Below are 17,527 nucleotides of genomic sequence, written 5' to 3' on the forward strand. Positions count from 1 at the left end.
GAGTTGGAGTTTAATCCACTTCTATATCCTTCCCTTGAGAGCTCAGGGGTTTCCGATTATCTTCTGTATCTGTGTTAATTGGTTCCCCTTTTTTTTGTTGAAGAAGGTCTGTGCAGTCTTTCTACCATGTTACCAGAACTCTGCTGTGTATAGTCTTAAAAACAACAATAAAGTAAATAAAATTTAGGAAAAAATAAAATACAGTTTAGACAAATCAAATATATCCAACAAAAATCATTTTGTAGTTAGAAGCTCTTCTGTTACTAGTAAATACCATTACCATGTTTACAAGAGATCTTGCCTAGGTCATTCACTCCTCAACTATATGGGCATCTCTGTAGTTGAACTAAGAACTCTGGTGGCACAGTGTTTAACACATTTGGCTGCTAACCAAAATGTTGACAGTTCAAACCCACCAGCAGCTCTGCAGGAGAAAGATGAGACAGTTCGCTTTCAAAAGATTTGCAGCCTTGGAAAGCCTATGGGTGCAGTTGTACTCTGCCCTATATGGTTGATAATCAACTCAATGACAGTTGGTTTGGTTTTGCTATAATTGAACTCATACTGTTGTGTCACAAATTTTCTTCAGGGTACCTAGTGTTGATTGCCTTTAGAATTAGAATTGATTTTTTGGAAAATACTGGGGAAAAGAAAATTCTTTGTAATGAATATGAATTCATACATATAAGTATATTTACAAGCATGCATGTTACATCTTACTGTCTCTGGAAGACCTATGGATTCTGTGGTCGGGAAGAGTTCTTCAGAATGGCATGCAAAGAAGGCACATGATAATTTAATGAGTTCTTTTATACAATGTTAAGTTGTACTTGTACCAAGAAGAGTGAAGAAAATCAAAGTCGTTTGGAAACGGTAAGTCCAGGGATATGATGGACCACAGGGCCCTCAGCCTTCACAACCATGAGATCAGAAAAACTAGATGGTGCCCGGCTGTCAATGACAGTCACTTGGAAAGGGATCACAATTGAAGATCCTGGATATAGTGGGAGGAAACATGTGGAACAAGAAGCAGTAACACAGAAATGACCAGAATAGCCTCGTATAGAGGCTGGTGGGACCTCCAAGACTATGGCCCTGGGTTATCCTTTGGGTCTGGAACTGGACTCACTTCCATGGATTAACTCTTAGCCCAACAGTTGAAAGATTTATAAGCAGAACAGTTACCCCAAGGAGATGCACCCACCTACCCTAAGGAGGTGTACCCCCTAGATCCATCACCCAGGAGAAATCAAAAGGGCAAAATTGCATAGATGGACACTGGACAGACAGGAATGCATGGATAATAAGTGCACAAGGAAGGGTTAGTACAGGGAGAACATGGGAGGAGAGCTTTTTATGGTTGGGGACTGTAATCAGGGCCGTGAAACCAAATGTGCATGAACTGTTGTATGTAAAAACGAATCTGCTTTGTAAATTTGCACCTACATCACAAAAAATTAAGAAAAAAAAAAATGTACCCTCATTTTATTTATCTTTTGGAAATCCTTTCACATGTACATCAGAAATAAAAATGTGTTTTTAGTCTTAACTGAGTGAAAGTAAGGCTGGAAAGATAATTTAAGATTTCTGTGAGCAGTGAATATCATGCCAAAGGACTGGTGAACTATTGAAGCCTTATGAATGGAAGAGTACTAGCATAAAAGTCATGATTCAGAAAAATTATTGTGGTCTTGAAAGTGCCGAAATGAAACATTTTAGAAAACCACTTAATAGGATTTTACAATTGCCTTGGTAAAGAGTAGTAAGAGCTTGAAAAAGAATTTTTTTTTTTTATTTGCAGAAGTGTACATACAAAAAGTTGCATTCTTTCCACTTCAATTACCATGAGAGTATTTTTGGCAGTATGGAGATGTGAATAGTAGTTTATCTGGCTTATTTTAGGCACATTGCACTAAAGGAGAACTAATTTTCTAAATAATCTTTCTAGTTAGAATTTAAGTACAAAATTACATACAAAATCTTTATAAAATTTACAATTAAAATGAATCATCAAACATTGCTGTTGGCTTTTTTTTTTTTCTTCTATATTGGTTTATTCTGCGTTATTTAATGAATTTTTTTTTTTTTTAATACATGCTCATGGTTAAAAACAAATACCATAGAAAAATATAGTCAGTCTTTCTTAATTCCCAGTTAGACTCCTCAGAGGTAATCACTATATGTTTTTTAAAACATACATGAATTATACTTTTTACAATGTTGATTTTTTTTTTTTTTTTTTTGCTTACATGGATATCTTTTCATATTACAATGTACAGGTATTTATCTCTTTATTTTTAAGGGATAAATAATATTCCCCTATTGCCTCTTAAGTAAAATGAGTACTTGAAATAGAAACTATTTTTGGCTTTATGAGCAATCTTAGGCTTTGCAGACTCAATTTATAGCTGTTTTCAGAAAATATAGTACTACTAAGTCATTTGATATTTTGAGATTCTATTATTTTTAATGCCCTAATTTGGTGCTTCTCAAACTTTCTCACCCATGAGAGCAAAGTTATATTATGTAACCCTAGTAGGTCTGAGAAGAAGGACAGAGCTCAAAGAAGCCTTCTCAAGGAAAGTTGCATTAGAATTTTATATTATAGCTTCATGTAATAATACTATTTATTTTAAAATAAATGTTAGTTTGGGGAATGGATATAGTGATGGTAGCACAACATGGTGACTATAGTTAATGTCACTGAAATTGCATACTTAAAAATGGTTAAAATGTCCAACTTTCAGTTATATATATTTTACCACAATAAAATTTTAAAAATGTATTTATTAGGATGTTAAACTACTTAAAACTGAATAAAAGTAATGTTCCAGGAAGATGCACTTGCTTTAACTCATGGCTTCCTAGGTGCTCTGCCACTCATCACAACATACACTGATATGCTAGCAAGGTTTCATATCCTAGTTTGAGAAGCACAGTAAAGTTTAAGCCATAGTATTTATACATTCACATTCTAACACCCTACGTATGCTCATAAAAAATTGTATAGAAATGTGGCCTTTGCTTTTTTGGCCCATGATAAAAATAATTTTGGAAATCTGAGCAGTAAGGCAGACTATTTAAACTGAAAAACCATCCCACAACAAGTACCCAGAAATGTGGTGTATTACACAGACATCCTTTTACATGCATAGATGATCTGACAAGAAAATAAGGGAACTTGGCAGAGCAAAGATGGAAAGAACTATGCTGAATTGGAAACAAACATGGACGCCAAGGGTTCACCTGTGAGCCTCTGCCAGTACCAAGAACGCAGAGCCCCATGTTCTAATGACTCCTCTGTAACTGGAGACAGGTTCTTTGTTCTGTTCAAGGTCAAGTAGCAGAACTGAGACCTCTGCGTGAATTCAGGACTCTTGGAAGGTACAACTTAAAGGTGGAGTAGAAAACAAAAACTGTTTCCAACTAGGCAAACTAACAATTCTCTCTTAAGCACCTCCTCTCATGTAGGTTTCAGTTTGCCCACATGCACAGTAAGGAAACCTGAATCAGGCAGGTTAAACATACTTTGGGTTGGCTATGTCTCAGTTACTATTCAAAATAAATAAAGACATTTTTAAACAGAATCTGAGAGTGATCCACTATAAACAGACCTCCATTAAAGGCCTTTCTGAAAGATGTACTTTGGGAATAAAGAAAACAATTAGGGAAGGCAAGTCCATGATTCAGAAAGGAATGGTGGGAGGAAAAAAAAAATCAGTAAATATACATAAAAATAAACATTGGATATTAATAAACAAGGTGTCCTGGTGGTGCAATGGTTAGAGCACTTGACTACTAACAAAGGTCAGCAGTTTGAACCTACCATCTATTCCATGGGAGAAAGATTTGGCAGTATACTGTAAAGATTTATGGCCTTATAAACCTATGGGATAATTCTCCTCTGTCTGTAGGGTCTTCACTGTGAGTCAGAATCGAATTGACAGCATTGGGTTGTTGGTTTGTATAAATCAGTAATATCTTCTTGCATGTAAGATGAGATGGTTGGTAGGATTTAAATACAAAGAATCATTTTACCCATTTACAAAATAACCCACATGCCTATAAACCTTTTAGATAATGATATATAGAGAGTGATTTGTATTTTGAATCTATAATTTATGTAATAAAACTAATTAATTTCATCTTTTTAATAATAAACTAATAAAAATTACATATTTTTTTTACACTTTCAACATTTCAGTTCTTACAGAATTAACAAGTGACATTGGGATATGAAAAAACTAAGACTATGAATACCAGTTTTCAAGGAGTCTTAATCAATAGCTGGCTGGATGTAGTAGTTGGTTTGACAAGTAGCTATAACAACTATAACCAGTAAGCGTTTTAACATAATAGAAATTTTTTTTCTTACTTATATGAAATCCAAAAGAGGTATTCTTATTGGCAGATGACATTTCATATGGTCATTCAGGGATCTAATTAGCCTCCCTCCATCTGTGGTTCTGCCATCCTGCAAGCTTTGAGGACCTCTTTAGTCAGTCAGATCATGAAAAAAGAGAATGGAGAGTGGTAGATGGGAGGTTTTGGACCAGAGCTAGAAGTAACATACATCACTTTTACCACTTTCCGCTAACTGCAAGAGAGGTTGGGAAATCTGGTCTTGTATGTTCAAGAGAAAGAAGGAAAGGATTTATCAGTGGCTGGCCAGCCATCCACCGTCTGCCTTTCTGGCCACCAGAGATCTTTTACCACATGTAGAATCATCACCCTTTGCCAGGGAGATAGCCCAAAGGCTCTTATAGTCACAATCTCCAGCTCACAGTGCAGGGTCTTGGGATAATGTGCAGTACTCTCCAACAGTCCACAAGACATGTAACCCTGGCAGCACATGAAGAAAGGCAAGTTATTTTTCTTCCCCACCACACTCTTCCCACCATACATACAGTGGCAGAAGAGAGGACAACTAATTACTTACTTAGAAAAGGGAAGAATGGAAATGTACTGCAATCATTACTCTGTAGGGATGACATCTTGTGTTTGGTCCTTCTGCCCTGATAGTGTGCAAAGTTTCTTGGTTAAACTCTGACTCTCTGTTTGGGAAGTAGTTCCTTACCCATTGTTCTTCATGACTCCTTCTCCCTTTTGCAGGCTTTTCCTTACCCATTTTTCTCCATAGCCATCTCTGACATAGATGATGTGGTATATGCCCTCCTTAGAAACTATGGCCTTCACAGTCTGCTCCCTGCTTATGCAGGTTTGGGGTCCTGAGGGTTGTTGTAAAATTCAAAGACTTTTTATTCTAGGCTTGTGATTTATTTATTTTATTTATTTTTTTTTTTTTGACAATGTAGTTTGTTTAAAGAAGACTTTGGATTTCTCTGGTTCTAGTCCCATGTGCTTGTGGCTACAACTAGAATTCTTTATTAGGCAATTTTTTGAGCCTGATTTTATTCCCCACCCCAGTGCCCTTTTCTCAACCTATTGGAGGTATCTTGAGACCATTAAATTTGGGCGTGAAGTATTTAATCTGTTCTTTGCCTCATAACTGAGTCTTAAAGGGCCTTTGTTAGTTCTTATTTTCTACTATTCAGAGTCTGAAAGCAGTAAGTGTTCCCATTCATTTAGAATCACAAATTAACACAGGAGACAAGTTTTACCAAGTGTCTTGCCACATTATTGTGTGGCTTCTCCATCTCCAGCCTTCAATTTCAGTTTCAGTTTCCTTGCTGCTAAGCTAATACCAAATATAACAGATTTTTCTTATAGCATCCATTTTGTTACTGACTTTTTATATTAGTTAGAATGGCACTGCAATTGATAGATAAATACTGAAATCTCAATAGCTTAATACACTACAAGTTTATTTTCCAATCAAGAAGTCAAAAATGGATGTTTCTGATTGATAGGCAGATTTTTACATGGTGATTAAGGATCCTAGGACCTTTCCATCTTTTAGATCAGAATCCTTTGCAGTCAGCTGGCAGATGGGGAAAGGAAAAAATGTATTACACATCGGAGTTATTTGTGGACCAATCATGGAAGTGAAGTACATCACTTCTACCCACATTCCATTGGCCCCGACAGTGACACAACCACATCTAATTTCATAGGAGGCTGGGAAATGTAATCTAGTAGTGTGCCCGGAAAGGAGAGGAAATGGGGTCAGTGAACAGCTGATCAGTCTTGCAACTCATGGCAACCCCATGTGTGTCAGAATAAAACTGTATTCCGTAGGACTTGTAGTGGCTGAATTTTTCAGAAGTAAATCACCAAGCCTTTTTTCCAAATCACCTCTGGGTGGATTTTCAGTTTGTAGGCAAGTATATTAACTATTTGTATTACTTGCTGCATTAGGCTCCACTAAAGGCTCTCAGTTTTGTTCACCATATGATTAATGAGAGACCGAAGCAGATTTGCAAACTTTTTGACCATATTCCCAGTAATCAGTACCTCGCAGTCCAGCACATGGGTGCATATTTACACATACAAAACTGAAACAAATTTCACAAGACAATATTTAACTCTTAGTAGTTGTGGTGCATTTTAATATATTCCATTCTTTTCTACTTATTTTATTATTAAAGCTGCCTTGGCCTACTGAATTGTTTTTATAATCATTATTAGGTTTCAGCCTTCAAGTTGAAAAACATTGGAGTGGGTAGATTAAGTGCAGGGGCCTGGTTTATGAAAGTATTTGATACTTGATATCCATCCATTCCCTTTTCAAGTCACCATAATGTTGACCATAATCTTGAATTTCTTTAAACTCATTGTACTTTATTTGGCCCATAGAGAAATATGGTCAGGAAAGTTTATGGAGGTAGAGATGGAAACGTCCAAATGTGAGTCTAGCTGTGCTTCTGCAAGAGATAGGCTCAGGTCAGTTACTTTTTGCTGTTATCCCCTGAACTGATTAGGCTGTTGTAGTGATCAACTTACGTTTCACAGAAGTTAATGAAATATTTTGCTTAACCTCTTCTGTTTCCTTACATGTTTCTTTTTTATCATTGAATTAAATATTCATCTTATAACCTTTGTTTTTTTTAACAGCTTGTTGCTGGTTGCAGGGGGGACAGTTTTAAAAATCTGTGATTTTGGTACAGCCTGTGACATTCAGACACATATGACCAATAACAAGGGGAGTGCCGCATGGATGGCCCCTGAAGTTTTTGAAGGTAAATGGCAAGAGCGTGATGTGATTGATAATTACCTCATTCAGTGGGAATCCATTATGTTTATAATTTTGCCCCATTTTGTGGTCTTATATCTACATGGTACATAACTATAAGGTATATTTGTTGTTACTGCTAGTTATGGAGTAAATGTGACTCGTGATGACCCTGTGTATGCAGAGGACACCTACTGCATCAGGTTTCCAAAACTGTGAGTGACCTTTTGGAAGCAGATGGCCAGGCCGTCCTCTGAGGCCCATCCGGGTGGGTTCAGACTGCCACCATCTCAGCCAGTAGTCCAGCATTTAACAGTTTGCACCACCCAGGGATTATATAAAGTATATACTGAAGTCTTAAAGCAGTATTAAGAAAGATCACCCTTAGATTTTAAATCTTAAAGCAAGATTTACATTGTCTTGCTTCTTCTACACAATTTCAAGCATGATGTACTTTTGTATTGTTTCCTAGAGATTAAAAATTGACAGAACTAAAGGTTAACTTAGCATGCCTTAAGGAAAAAATGCAAATAATTGGCAGAAATGTGATATTAAGCACTACAAATCTAGGACAAGCTTATATTTACTTTCTTTGACACCTCCATATTTTACTCAAGTTTTTAAAGACTGATCCATAAATTTCATTCTAGATTTCTATATAAAAGCATCAAGTTATCTTTTAAATGAAAGAAGTTGTACTGATAATGTGTAATTTGTCAAGTAATATGATTCACTTGTTTTCAGTAATCAGCTTCTAAACCAAACCAAACTCACTGCCATCAAGTCAGTTCTGACTCATAATGACCCCCAGTGGGTTTCCAAGGCTATAAGTTTTTATGGAGGAGCTCTGGAAGCATAGTGCCTAAGGCACCACCAGCCACTCCTCGGAAGGAAGACTGGGCAATCTACTTCCGTAGTGATACTGCCTTGGCAACCCAAGGAGGGGTCGCTATGAGTCAGGGTTGACTCGATGGCACATAACAACAACAACAAAGTCTTTATGGAAACAGACTGCATCACTTTTCTTCCATGGAGCAGTGAATGGGTTTTTAACCACTGACCTTTTGTTTAGCAGCTAAATGCCTTAACCACTATACCACCAGAGTTCCTTAATCAGATCCTAGTTACGACTTCCTTTATTTTTGATGAATTTAAAGTTTTTTGTTTACTTTTAGCCACCCCAGTAAAGAGAAGTTTGCTATACAGCTAGTCATTTGCCTACAGCCATTTTTCCCTAAAATTCTAATAGAAAGTTGGACAAACTAGTGTTAATTTGTACAAAACTCAGTACTACCTCTTGTTTTCAAGTAAATATACAGAATAAGTATTTTGGCCTGTTACTTATTTAGATGTTTTTATGTTTAGATGTTTTGGATGTTTAGTTTGTTGTATTTATACCGAAATCTGGTATGAAATTTATGGGCCACTTGAGTGAGATATGGAGGAATAAAACAAAGCTCAAATTATTTCTTCATTTCTGAAAGATTTCCGCTGATGGTACCTATAAACCAAAACCAAACCCACTGCCATCAAGTCTGTTCCATTTCATAGCAATCCTACAGGACAGAGTAGAAATGTCCGTTGGGTTTCTAAGGCTGTAAATTTTTATGGAAGCAGACTGCCACATCTTTCCCCTGAGGAGCAGCTCGTAGGTTTGAACCACCAACCTGTTGGCTAACAGCCTAGTACTTTAACCACTGTGTCACGAGGGCACCTTGTGTCACCTGTATTCCAAATTATATTTTAACCTCAGTTTGCTGCTACATTACAGTGCCCTACAGAATGTGTGTTTTTAGGAGTTGTTGAGTCAGTTTTGACTCAAAGTGACCTTATTATGTACAACAGACTGAAACACTGCCAGGCCCTACGCCATCCTTGGAATTGTTGCCATAATTGAGCCCATCGTCACAGCCACTGTGTCATTCCATCTTGCTGAAGGTCTTTCCCATTTTGCTGACCTTTTACCTAGCATGATAACTTCTCTAGGGACTGGTCCCTTTTGATAGCATGACCAAAGTATGAAAGGTGAAGTTGGTCAATCTCACTTCTGAAAACCATTCTGGCTACTTTTTCCAAGAAGTATTGTTCTTCTAGCCATCCATGGTACATTCAGTATTCTTCACTAACACCATAATTCAAATGCAACAGTTCTTTTGCAGTCTTCCTTACTCATTGTCTCACTCTCATTGCATATGAGGCTACTGAAAAGTCATGCCTTGGGTCAGGCACACCTTAGTCTTCCAAAGGGCATCTTTGCTCTTAAACCCTTTAAAGACGTCTTTTGGAGCATATTTGTCCAATGCAATAAGTCTTTGGGTTTCTTGACTGTTGATTCCATGGATGATGTTTATGGATCAAGTAAAATGAAATCTTTGACAACTTTACTCTATTCTCCATTTATTGTGATACTGCTTATTGGTTCATTTGTGAGGATTTTTGTCTTCTTCATGTTGAAAACATAATCCAAACTAGCTATCATTCTTTTAGTGGTTTTTTTGGCTTTTATTTTTATAGTATTTCTTGTAGCAGTTCACCCATCAACTTAATACACCTACAAATTTTGCTGCATTGATATGTTTACTATAAAGTTATCTATGATTTTCATGGTTTATGACCTATTTTTTTAAATTTCCAAATTAAAAATTTTACCTCACTGGATATTGAGGAGGAAAAAATCATAATACTAAATTAGAAATTTCTTCTTCAGTGATACAGAATAATACTATCCATCAAGAAAAATGGATGAAGAAAGTTTAAGATTAAAAAAATTACAGAAAGGAAAGTACAGTTGTTTTATGCTTTGCCCCACAGAAAATATCATTCTAGGTTAAATAAGGCAAGCCCTTTGCCTCTTGAAAAGATAGAAAATAACTTTCTAAAGTGATTTTTTTTTTTTTTTTTTTTGGTGCATTGTTGCTACTTAATGCATTAACAAATATATATTTGTTTAAAAGACTTCAGGTACTTCAGAAAGAGGCATTTTTTTAACTAGAAGCTTCTTGTTTTTCTGTAGAAATGTCCATTTTAAAAATGTATAAAAGCAGTTGTTTCTGTAAGTTATATGGGAAAAAAGTCTTAAAATTATACTTCCTTTTTTTTTTTTTTTTCCCTTTTTCCTAGGTAGCAATTACAGTGAAAAATGTGACGTTTTCAGCTGGGGTATTATCCTTTGGGAAGTAATAACACGTCGGAAACCTTTTGATGAAATTGGTGGCCCTGCATTCCGTATCATGTGGGCTGTTCACAATGGTTCGTAGATAGAAAATTTCTTTAATGTGTTTTATATTTTTATGTTTGAAAAACTACTCCTGTTCCCTTTACCCAATGAGGACAGTTCATCTCTACATTAAAATGAACAATTTTTTGTTACTAGAGTATTTCCTGTTAGCCCATCCCCTCCTGCATCCCACCCACATAAGCAAAGTCATGCTGGGTATGGCAAGGCTAGGCATGGTCCTGGCCTCTTTTGCACTAAGTCAGTGCTTGGGGCTAAGGAAATGATGCTGACTGCTGATTAGAGAAAGTTCATCAATAGACAAGCCAGAGCCAACTTCTTAGGCTGGCCATCTCTGAGAGACAAAGCAGCAGACTGGACTATGTGGAAAAAATGAAAATCTGTGGTCTCACAGTAGCTAAGATAATTTGGGCACTATAGCCTTTTTATGCTGAGATTTAGCATGCATAGAGAAAACAAAAAATAGTAGTAAAAGTTGTCATGTTCATAAAGGCATAAAACAGTGTGCTTTGCATATCCTTCATTTTTACCTTCTCACTCATCCTTAATGATTACTTCATTTTGCAGATTTGCAAACAGTTCTAGAGAGGTTCAGTAACTTACTTGAGATCACACAGTTGGTAAATTTTAGAGCTGGGATTCAAATTCAGATCTTTCTGGCACCAGTGCCTGTACACCTGCTCCTCACTTACTCTCTCATTGTCTGACATTTCACATTTGTGACAATAGTAAAAAAATCTACTGTCCAGCTATCTTGCATATTAACAGTGTGTGTCTGGTGGTAACAACCACTGAGTGCAAGACAAGAGAAATACTACCTGTGACGGTTAAGCTTGGCTAGACCATGATTCTCAGTGGTTTGGCAGTTATGTAATGATGTAATTAGCAATTATGTAGGGATGTTGTCTTCCTCCATTTTCAAATAACACTGATTTTCGCATAACAGCCTGGCCTTTGGAAAAACCATGTCAGTAAATGAGGAATAGGTGGATTTTTCAAGTTAAATTGATTTACGGACTCAGTGGTCTTGAATCCTTCCTGTTCTTTTATAAATCTAGTAATAATATTTCTAATCACACATGATCCTGGAATTTATCCATCCTCTTCATTAATCAAAATATTTCACATATGCTTTTGGAAAATAAATTTTCTTCATAAAAGAAAATTACTTAACCTTCCTAACTTTTTCTGTTACTTAATTTCTGTCACTTGATTATAATTATTCTGAATAATGGCATTTTTATATACTATGCCAACTCGATGGCACATAACAACAACAACATTCCACAAATAATAAAAACAAATTGTTCTGGTTACCTAGTGCCACTCTGACAAGAATATACCACAGATGGGAAGGCTTGAACAAACAGGAGTTTGTTCTCTTACAGTTTGGGAGGCTAGACGTCCAAGTTCAAAGTGCCAGGCTCTAGGGGCTGTGTGAAAGTCCCTCAGCCTTGAGCTTCAGCTCTGCTTCTTTCTCCTGGCCCGCTGAAGCTAGAAGCATCTCTTCACTCAGGCAGCTACTGAGACTGACAGACCTAAAGTCAACAAATAAAATGGCACAGTCCCAATGTTACCAAACCACATGGCAGGCCATTGATTCAAGTCCCTTGTAAGTCCCAAGGTTAGCAGAGCATGGCAGGCTGCTGAATTCAGCTACATGCAGAGTCCAAGTGTGCCATAAGCTAGAGACTGTTCCTTCTTGTATACAAGGAAGCAGACCACATCCCTAAGGCAGCTCTCCACTCCTCACAGTAGATTCCACTATGGAGTTGATTGCCAGTCTCATCATGGGGAATACTACATCCAGCTGCTTAGTCACTTAACCAGGCCCAGCCAAGTTGACACACAAATTTAACCACTACACACATGTTTGCCTAACTACTTGTATCATTCATAGACTTATTAAATAGTACTATCATCTGAGGAATCTTAGCAGTATTTTTAGCAGTATTTTATACTACCTTTAATGTCACTGTGGAGAAGCCTTGAGCATTGACCAAGACAGGTTGTTTTCTTTTTCTCTCTCTTGTCAGTAAATAATTGAATACCAGTGTTCTGGTTCCTAGTGCCACTCTAACAAGAATATATATCACAAATGGGATGGCCTTAACAAACAGGAGTTTATTCTTACACTTTGGAGGCTTTAAGTCCAAATTCAAAGTGCCAGGCTCTAGGGGCTGGGTGAAAGCCCTTCAACCTTGAGGTCCAGCTCTGCCTCCTGCTCCCAGCCCACTGGAGCTAGAGGCCTTTCTTCCCTCAGACAGCTGCTGGCTCCTGAGGCTGACAAGCCCAAGGTTGACAAGTAAAAAGGCACAGTCCCAATGTTGCCAAACCACTGGCAGGCCATTAATTTAAGTCCATTGTAAGTTCCAGGGTCAGCAGAGCATGGCAGGCTGCTGAACAACGATATGGCTATATGCGGGGTTCAGGTATGCCATAAGCTAGAAACCATTCCAAAGGTTTCTCCTTATATACAGGAAGCAGACCACATCCCAAAGGCAGCTACTCAGCTGCTTGTGGTAGATTCCACCATGGAGTTGATTGCCAGTCTCATCATAGGGACTAACTACCACCAGCTGCACAGCCACTCAACCAGGCCCAGCCAAGTTGATACACATCATAACCACCATAGCCATGGAAGTAAAGAATAAAAGAACTTGTTGAGTAAATGGCAAAGCTCTCATTATATTTGAGATCATGAGTAGGAGTTTACTAAAAAATGTTACAGTCTTGGTAATTTCACAAGAGTTGTTAGTTTTCAGTTTGTGAAATGACTGACTCTTAGCAGCCAAAATATCTCCCTTCCCCAAAAAGATCATTTGGTGGTCAGTCAGTATAACACCATAGTTGACAAGTTTTCAGATAGATGAGTTTTTCAGATGCATTTGAAATTTTTGCCATGAATCTGAAGGCATAGTTCAGATAAGGTTTTCCTCAAACCATCATTTATTTTTCCTAGTAAATATATAATGAGCCATTATTATTTGTTAAAAGAATGTTTATAACAAGTGCAATATTGTTAAATCTTAATCAGTGTGTGTGTGTGTGTGTGTGTGTGTGTGTGTGTTTTAATTAATTTATTTTTTATTGTGATTTGGGTAAAAATTTACAGAGCAAATTCACTTTCCATACAGCAGTTCACATACACTTTGTCTCATAACATTGACCACAATTTACCACAATGCAACAGCTCCCCTCCCACTTTCTCCCAATAATTACCTCTTCCCTGTGTCCATCCCTTCATGCACTCCTGCCCCTGAACTGTCTCCCTATGCATAAGCAGCCCTTCTTTCTCCCTTAATTGTTCTCTCCAAGGAGTGTATCTACCTCAGGTAAATGTTCAACTAATATGCCTATATTTTGCTTGGCTGGAAGCCACAGGTGTGGGTTCAATTCCAGACCTGAAGGGCAGCTAGGGGCCTTAGTCTCAGTGGTTCCACCAGGCTCTATCAGACCAGCAAAACTGGTCCCTGCCCCCCTTTTTGTTTTCTCCAAATGCTTTTGAGTTTTGTCTACATTGTTCTCCCTCTCTATCCAGGATCTCCTACATAAATCCCCTTCCAAATGGTTGACATAGGTAGCTGGGCACCATCTAGTTCTTCTGTCTCATAGTTGTCTAGGCTGCAGATTGGATGATGTACCAGTCGCTAGGACTGATTATGCCCATGGTTAAATCTCAGTCTTACCTTTAGTATAAAACCAAACTCACTGCCGTCGAGTCGATTTGACTCAGAGCAACCCCTCCTTGGGTTTCCGAGGCAGTATACGGAAGTAGATTGCCCAGTCTTCCTTCTGGGGAGTGGCTGGTGGACTTGAACCAGCAGCCTTCTGGTGAGCAAACGCCTTAGGCACTATGCCACCAGAGCTCCCTACCTTTACTTACAAGAAACTGAAAAAACCAAACTCAGTGCCATTGAGTTGATTCCGGGTCATAGAGACACCCGTTGGGTTTCCAAGGTGCTAAATCTTTACAGAAGTAGATTGCCCAGTCTTTACAGAAGTAGATTGCCCAATCTTCCTTCCGAGGAGAAGATGGTGGGTTTGAACCACCAACCTTCTGGTTAGCAGTCAAGTGCCATAGGCACTAAACCACCAGAGCTCCTTTACCTTTACACACATTATAAAAATTTTAACTTTTGAAAAGGTATAGCGTCCCCTGTGTGAAAGTATATATAGATAGAATAAATGTTAACGTAGAGGAGATTTTTTAAAAAGTACTTTTATTTCTCCAGAATGTAGATCTTTAATTACGATATCTGTAAAATAAATTCTGTTTTAGAAGTACATACAGAAAATTTAAGTCATTCTTTGGGTAAATACATTCTTGTCCTCTAATTTTTCAATTGTAGGTACTAGACCACCACTGATCAAAAATTTACCTAAGCCCATTGAGAGCCTGATGACTCGTTGTTGGTCTAAGGATCCTTCTCAACGTCCTTCTATGGAAGAAATTGTGAAAATAATGACTCACTTGATGCGGGTATAATCCTTCTTTTGAGGGGCTTTGGGTTTAGGAGAATTTAATATTTACTGAATTTTAATGAAGTTTGAAAATAAAGGGAACATTATGGCTTTTTTTTTTTTTTTTTGCATTATACTTTTCTATATTTTCCTAGTTAGATGGGCATGCATTACTCATAATCAGATGTGGAATTGTTATTTTGAAAAACAATAAAATAGTTCTTTGTGATGGAAAGATGTCTAGGCTAGGTTTCTGCACTTGTTTTTTACTCCACCAAACACTGTAAACCAGTGTTTTTGTTTCTCAGCCTGTTGCCTCGTCTGTAAGTGAGAGAAGCTGAATTAGATGATATCTAAAGCCTTTACAAGATTTACATATCTTATGCTTCTAATATAATACTAGTTTAAGTAAATTTTAAATTTGGTACAGATTTTCATCAAGCATTCAATCATTTATGCAGAGTGGTAGAGAGATTACATTCTTAGACATATTTAAGTGATTTTTCACTTTGTGGAAATAGAGTTAGTCCTTTTTTTTATGTGGATTCCATATTTGTGAATTCACCTATTTGCCAAAACTTAATTGTAAACCCAAAATTAATACTCATGGTGCTTTCACAGTCATTCACATATATACTCAGAGGCAAAAAAATTTGAGTCACCCGATGCACACATTCCAAGAGGTGGAACAAGGTGATGCTCTGTCTTGTCTCAGATCTCATGCTGTAAACAAATATCCTTTTTGTAGTTTATTTAATGCCAAATTTTTGGCATTTTTGTCCTTTTTTTTTGGTGAGTTTGTTGTTTAAAATGACCCCCAAGTGTAGTGCTGAAGTGCTGTCTAGTGTTCCTATGTACAAGAAGGCTGTAATATGCCTTGTGGAGGAAATATTGTGTTAGATAAGCATCATTCAGGTATGCATTCAATGTTAATAAATCAATGATATATACTAAACAAGTTGTGTTTAAACAGAAACACACATAAAATAAGGTTACATATTGTTATGTGCTGTCGAGTCGGACCCGACTCATAGCGACCCCTCCTTGGGTTGCCGAGGCAGTATCACTACGGAAGTAGATTGCCCAACCTTCCTTCCAGTATTGCCCCTAGGAGCAGGGGGTATTTGCTAATTCAGTGTTCAGTATTCGCTTTATAGGCGATAAGTACTGCAAATACTGAGAACTGACTTGTGTATTTTTCATTGCATATTTTCATTTGCCATTAACAGGTTAAATTTTATTCTAGGATTTATTGATTTTTTGAGTTTAGATAAAACCTTTTTAAAATCATTATCATTGTTTAATAATTTGAGAATTATTTTAAATATTTTAGGCCTCTAGAGTTTTGGTACACTAAGAAAATCTGTCATGTAGTACCTTAACTTTAAAAGTTCACACACATATGACAGTGCCTGAATTTCAGAACAGTTTGTTCAAAAGAAGAATTCTCTTCAAATACAGACTAATCAGGATTTAGCTCTTGGATCTTAAGATATGCTGTCACTGTGATTTCTCAAGTGGTCAGAGATTTAGTTTGGTTTGTCTATTGAAAATAGCTTAAGTAATATATGTGTACTAGCTATATATAAAACCCTAGGCCCTAAAGATACATGTGTAAGAAAACAGGTTAGTCTCTGTAGACAGATAAGTTATACCTTTGGGATGTTTTAACTTTGGGGGAAATTATTCAAACTGTATTTGTGTTTATACAGACTTAGGTAATTTGAGAATACCTTTTTCTATCCCTTAAATGCCTAATTTTTTTTGTCTAGCAAATATTTCTGATATATCTTCAAGTTATAGAGGGACATCCATAATCAGTCTATTGTCACATTTTAAAAATTAGTTCTAACAATTACCTGTGGTGCAGCAGTCTCAGTTGTCAGGCTGTAGCTATCACTGCAACAGCCTGAAAGCTTATGTCATTGCAATGACGATATAAATGTATTTCATCTAATTATAAGGAGTGATACTATTCTGTTTGATATGTTCCTCTAGAAAGTATTTGCTGTTTTCTTCAAGATCATCTAGGTTCCATGTAAACTAGATGCTTAGGTAGGTACATAAAAAAAAGGGGTGGAGCACTTAAAATTAAAAAGAGGCAACATTATCATCATCTTTGTAAAATAAAAAAACTTAGGGTTCCTGCAAATTTAGTATATGCCTTAGGGAAAATAAACATCTTTGCTATAAGCAAATTTCATGACAAGAAAATAATTCAGATTTACTCTTCAAGTTAATTTTAATAGGATTTGATTTATATTAAAGAAAATTTTAATTGTGATTTACTTTTTTATATATAGTACTTTCCAGGAGCAGATGAGCCTTTACAGTATCCTTGTCAGTATTCAGATGAAGGACAGAGCAACTCTGCCACCAGTACAGGTAAATGGATGGAGTGAAAGAGGAGTAACCTTTTTTTTTTTTCCATTTTGAGGAGAAGGGGGGCCAGAGTAGTCTCAATTTCCATGAAATTATAATCAAGAAGTAGTGACTAGTGTCCCCATTTGCATTTTAATTTCTTCATTTGATATGTTTCAGTGCGGTTTGACTTTCCAGGTGCATCATTCTTCATGAAGTTACCCAGATTACAGTTATTACTTACTTCCAAGTCTTGGAATTCTTGCATAGTTGTGTATAAAGAAATAGGATATTATATTGCTGTGAACTCCATTTTTAATCTGAAAAACAGTTTT

The 17,527-nt window shown here is 36.8% G+C and overlaps 1 protein-coding gene across 1 annotated transcript in view; it reads left to right on the top strand.

Moving 5' to 3' along the window:
• Positions 1-17,527, top strand: part of MAP3K7 (mitogen-activated protein kinase kinase kinase 7) — a 117,546-nt gene that overhangs the window by 51,542 nt on the left and 48,477 nt on the right. Inside the window, exons 6-9 of the mRNA XM_007950771.2 lie at positions 7,015-7,139; positions 10,253-10,381; positions 14,720-14,850; positions 17,135-17,216. Of these exons, the coding sequence (XP_007948962.1) occupies positions 7,015-7,139; positions 10,253-10,381; positions 14,720-14,850; positions 17,135-17,216 (467 nt within the window). The remainder of the gene's footprint in view (positions 1-7,014; positions 7,140-10,252; positions 10,382-14,719; positions 14,851-17,134; positions 17,217-17,527) is intronic.

Source organism: Orycteropus afer, unplaced genomic scaffold, assembly GCF_000298275.1.
Source record: "Orycteropus afer afer isolate SDZICR_OR568_19922 unplaced genomic scaffold, OryAfe1.0 scaffold00011, whole genome shotgun sequence".
Classification (NCBI taxonomy): domain Eukaryota; kingdom Metazoa; phylum Chordata; class Mammalia; order Tubulidentata; family Orycteropodidae; genus Orycteropus; species Orycteropus afer.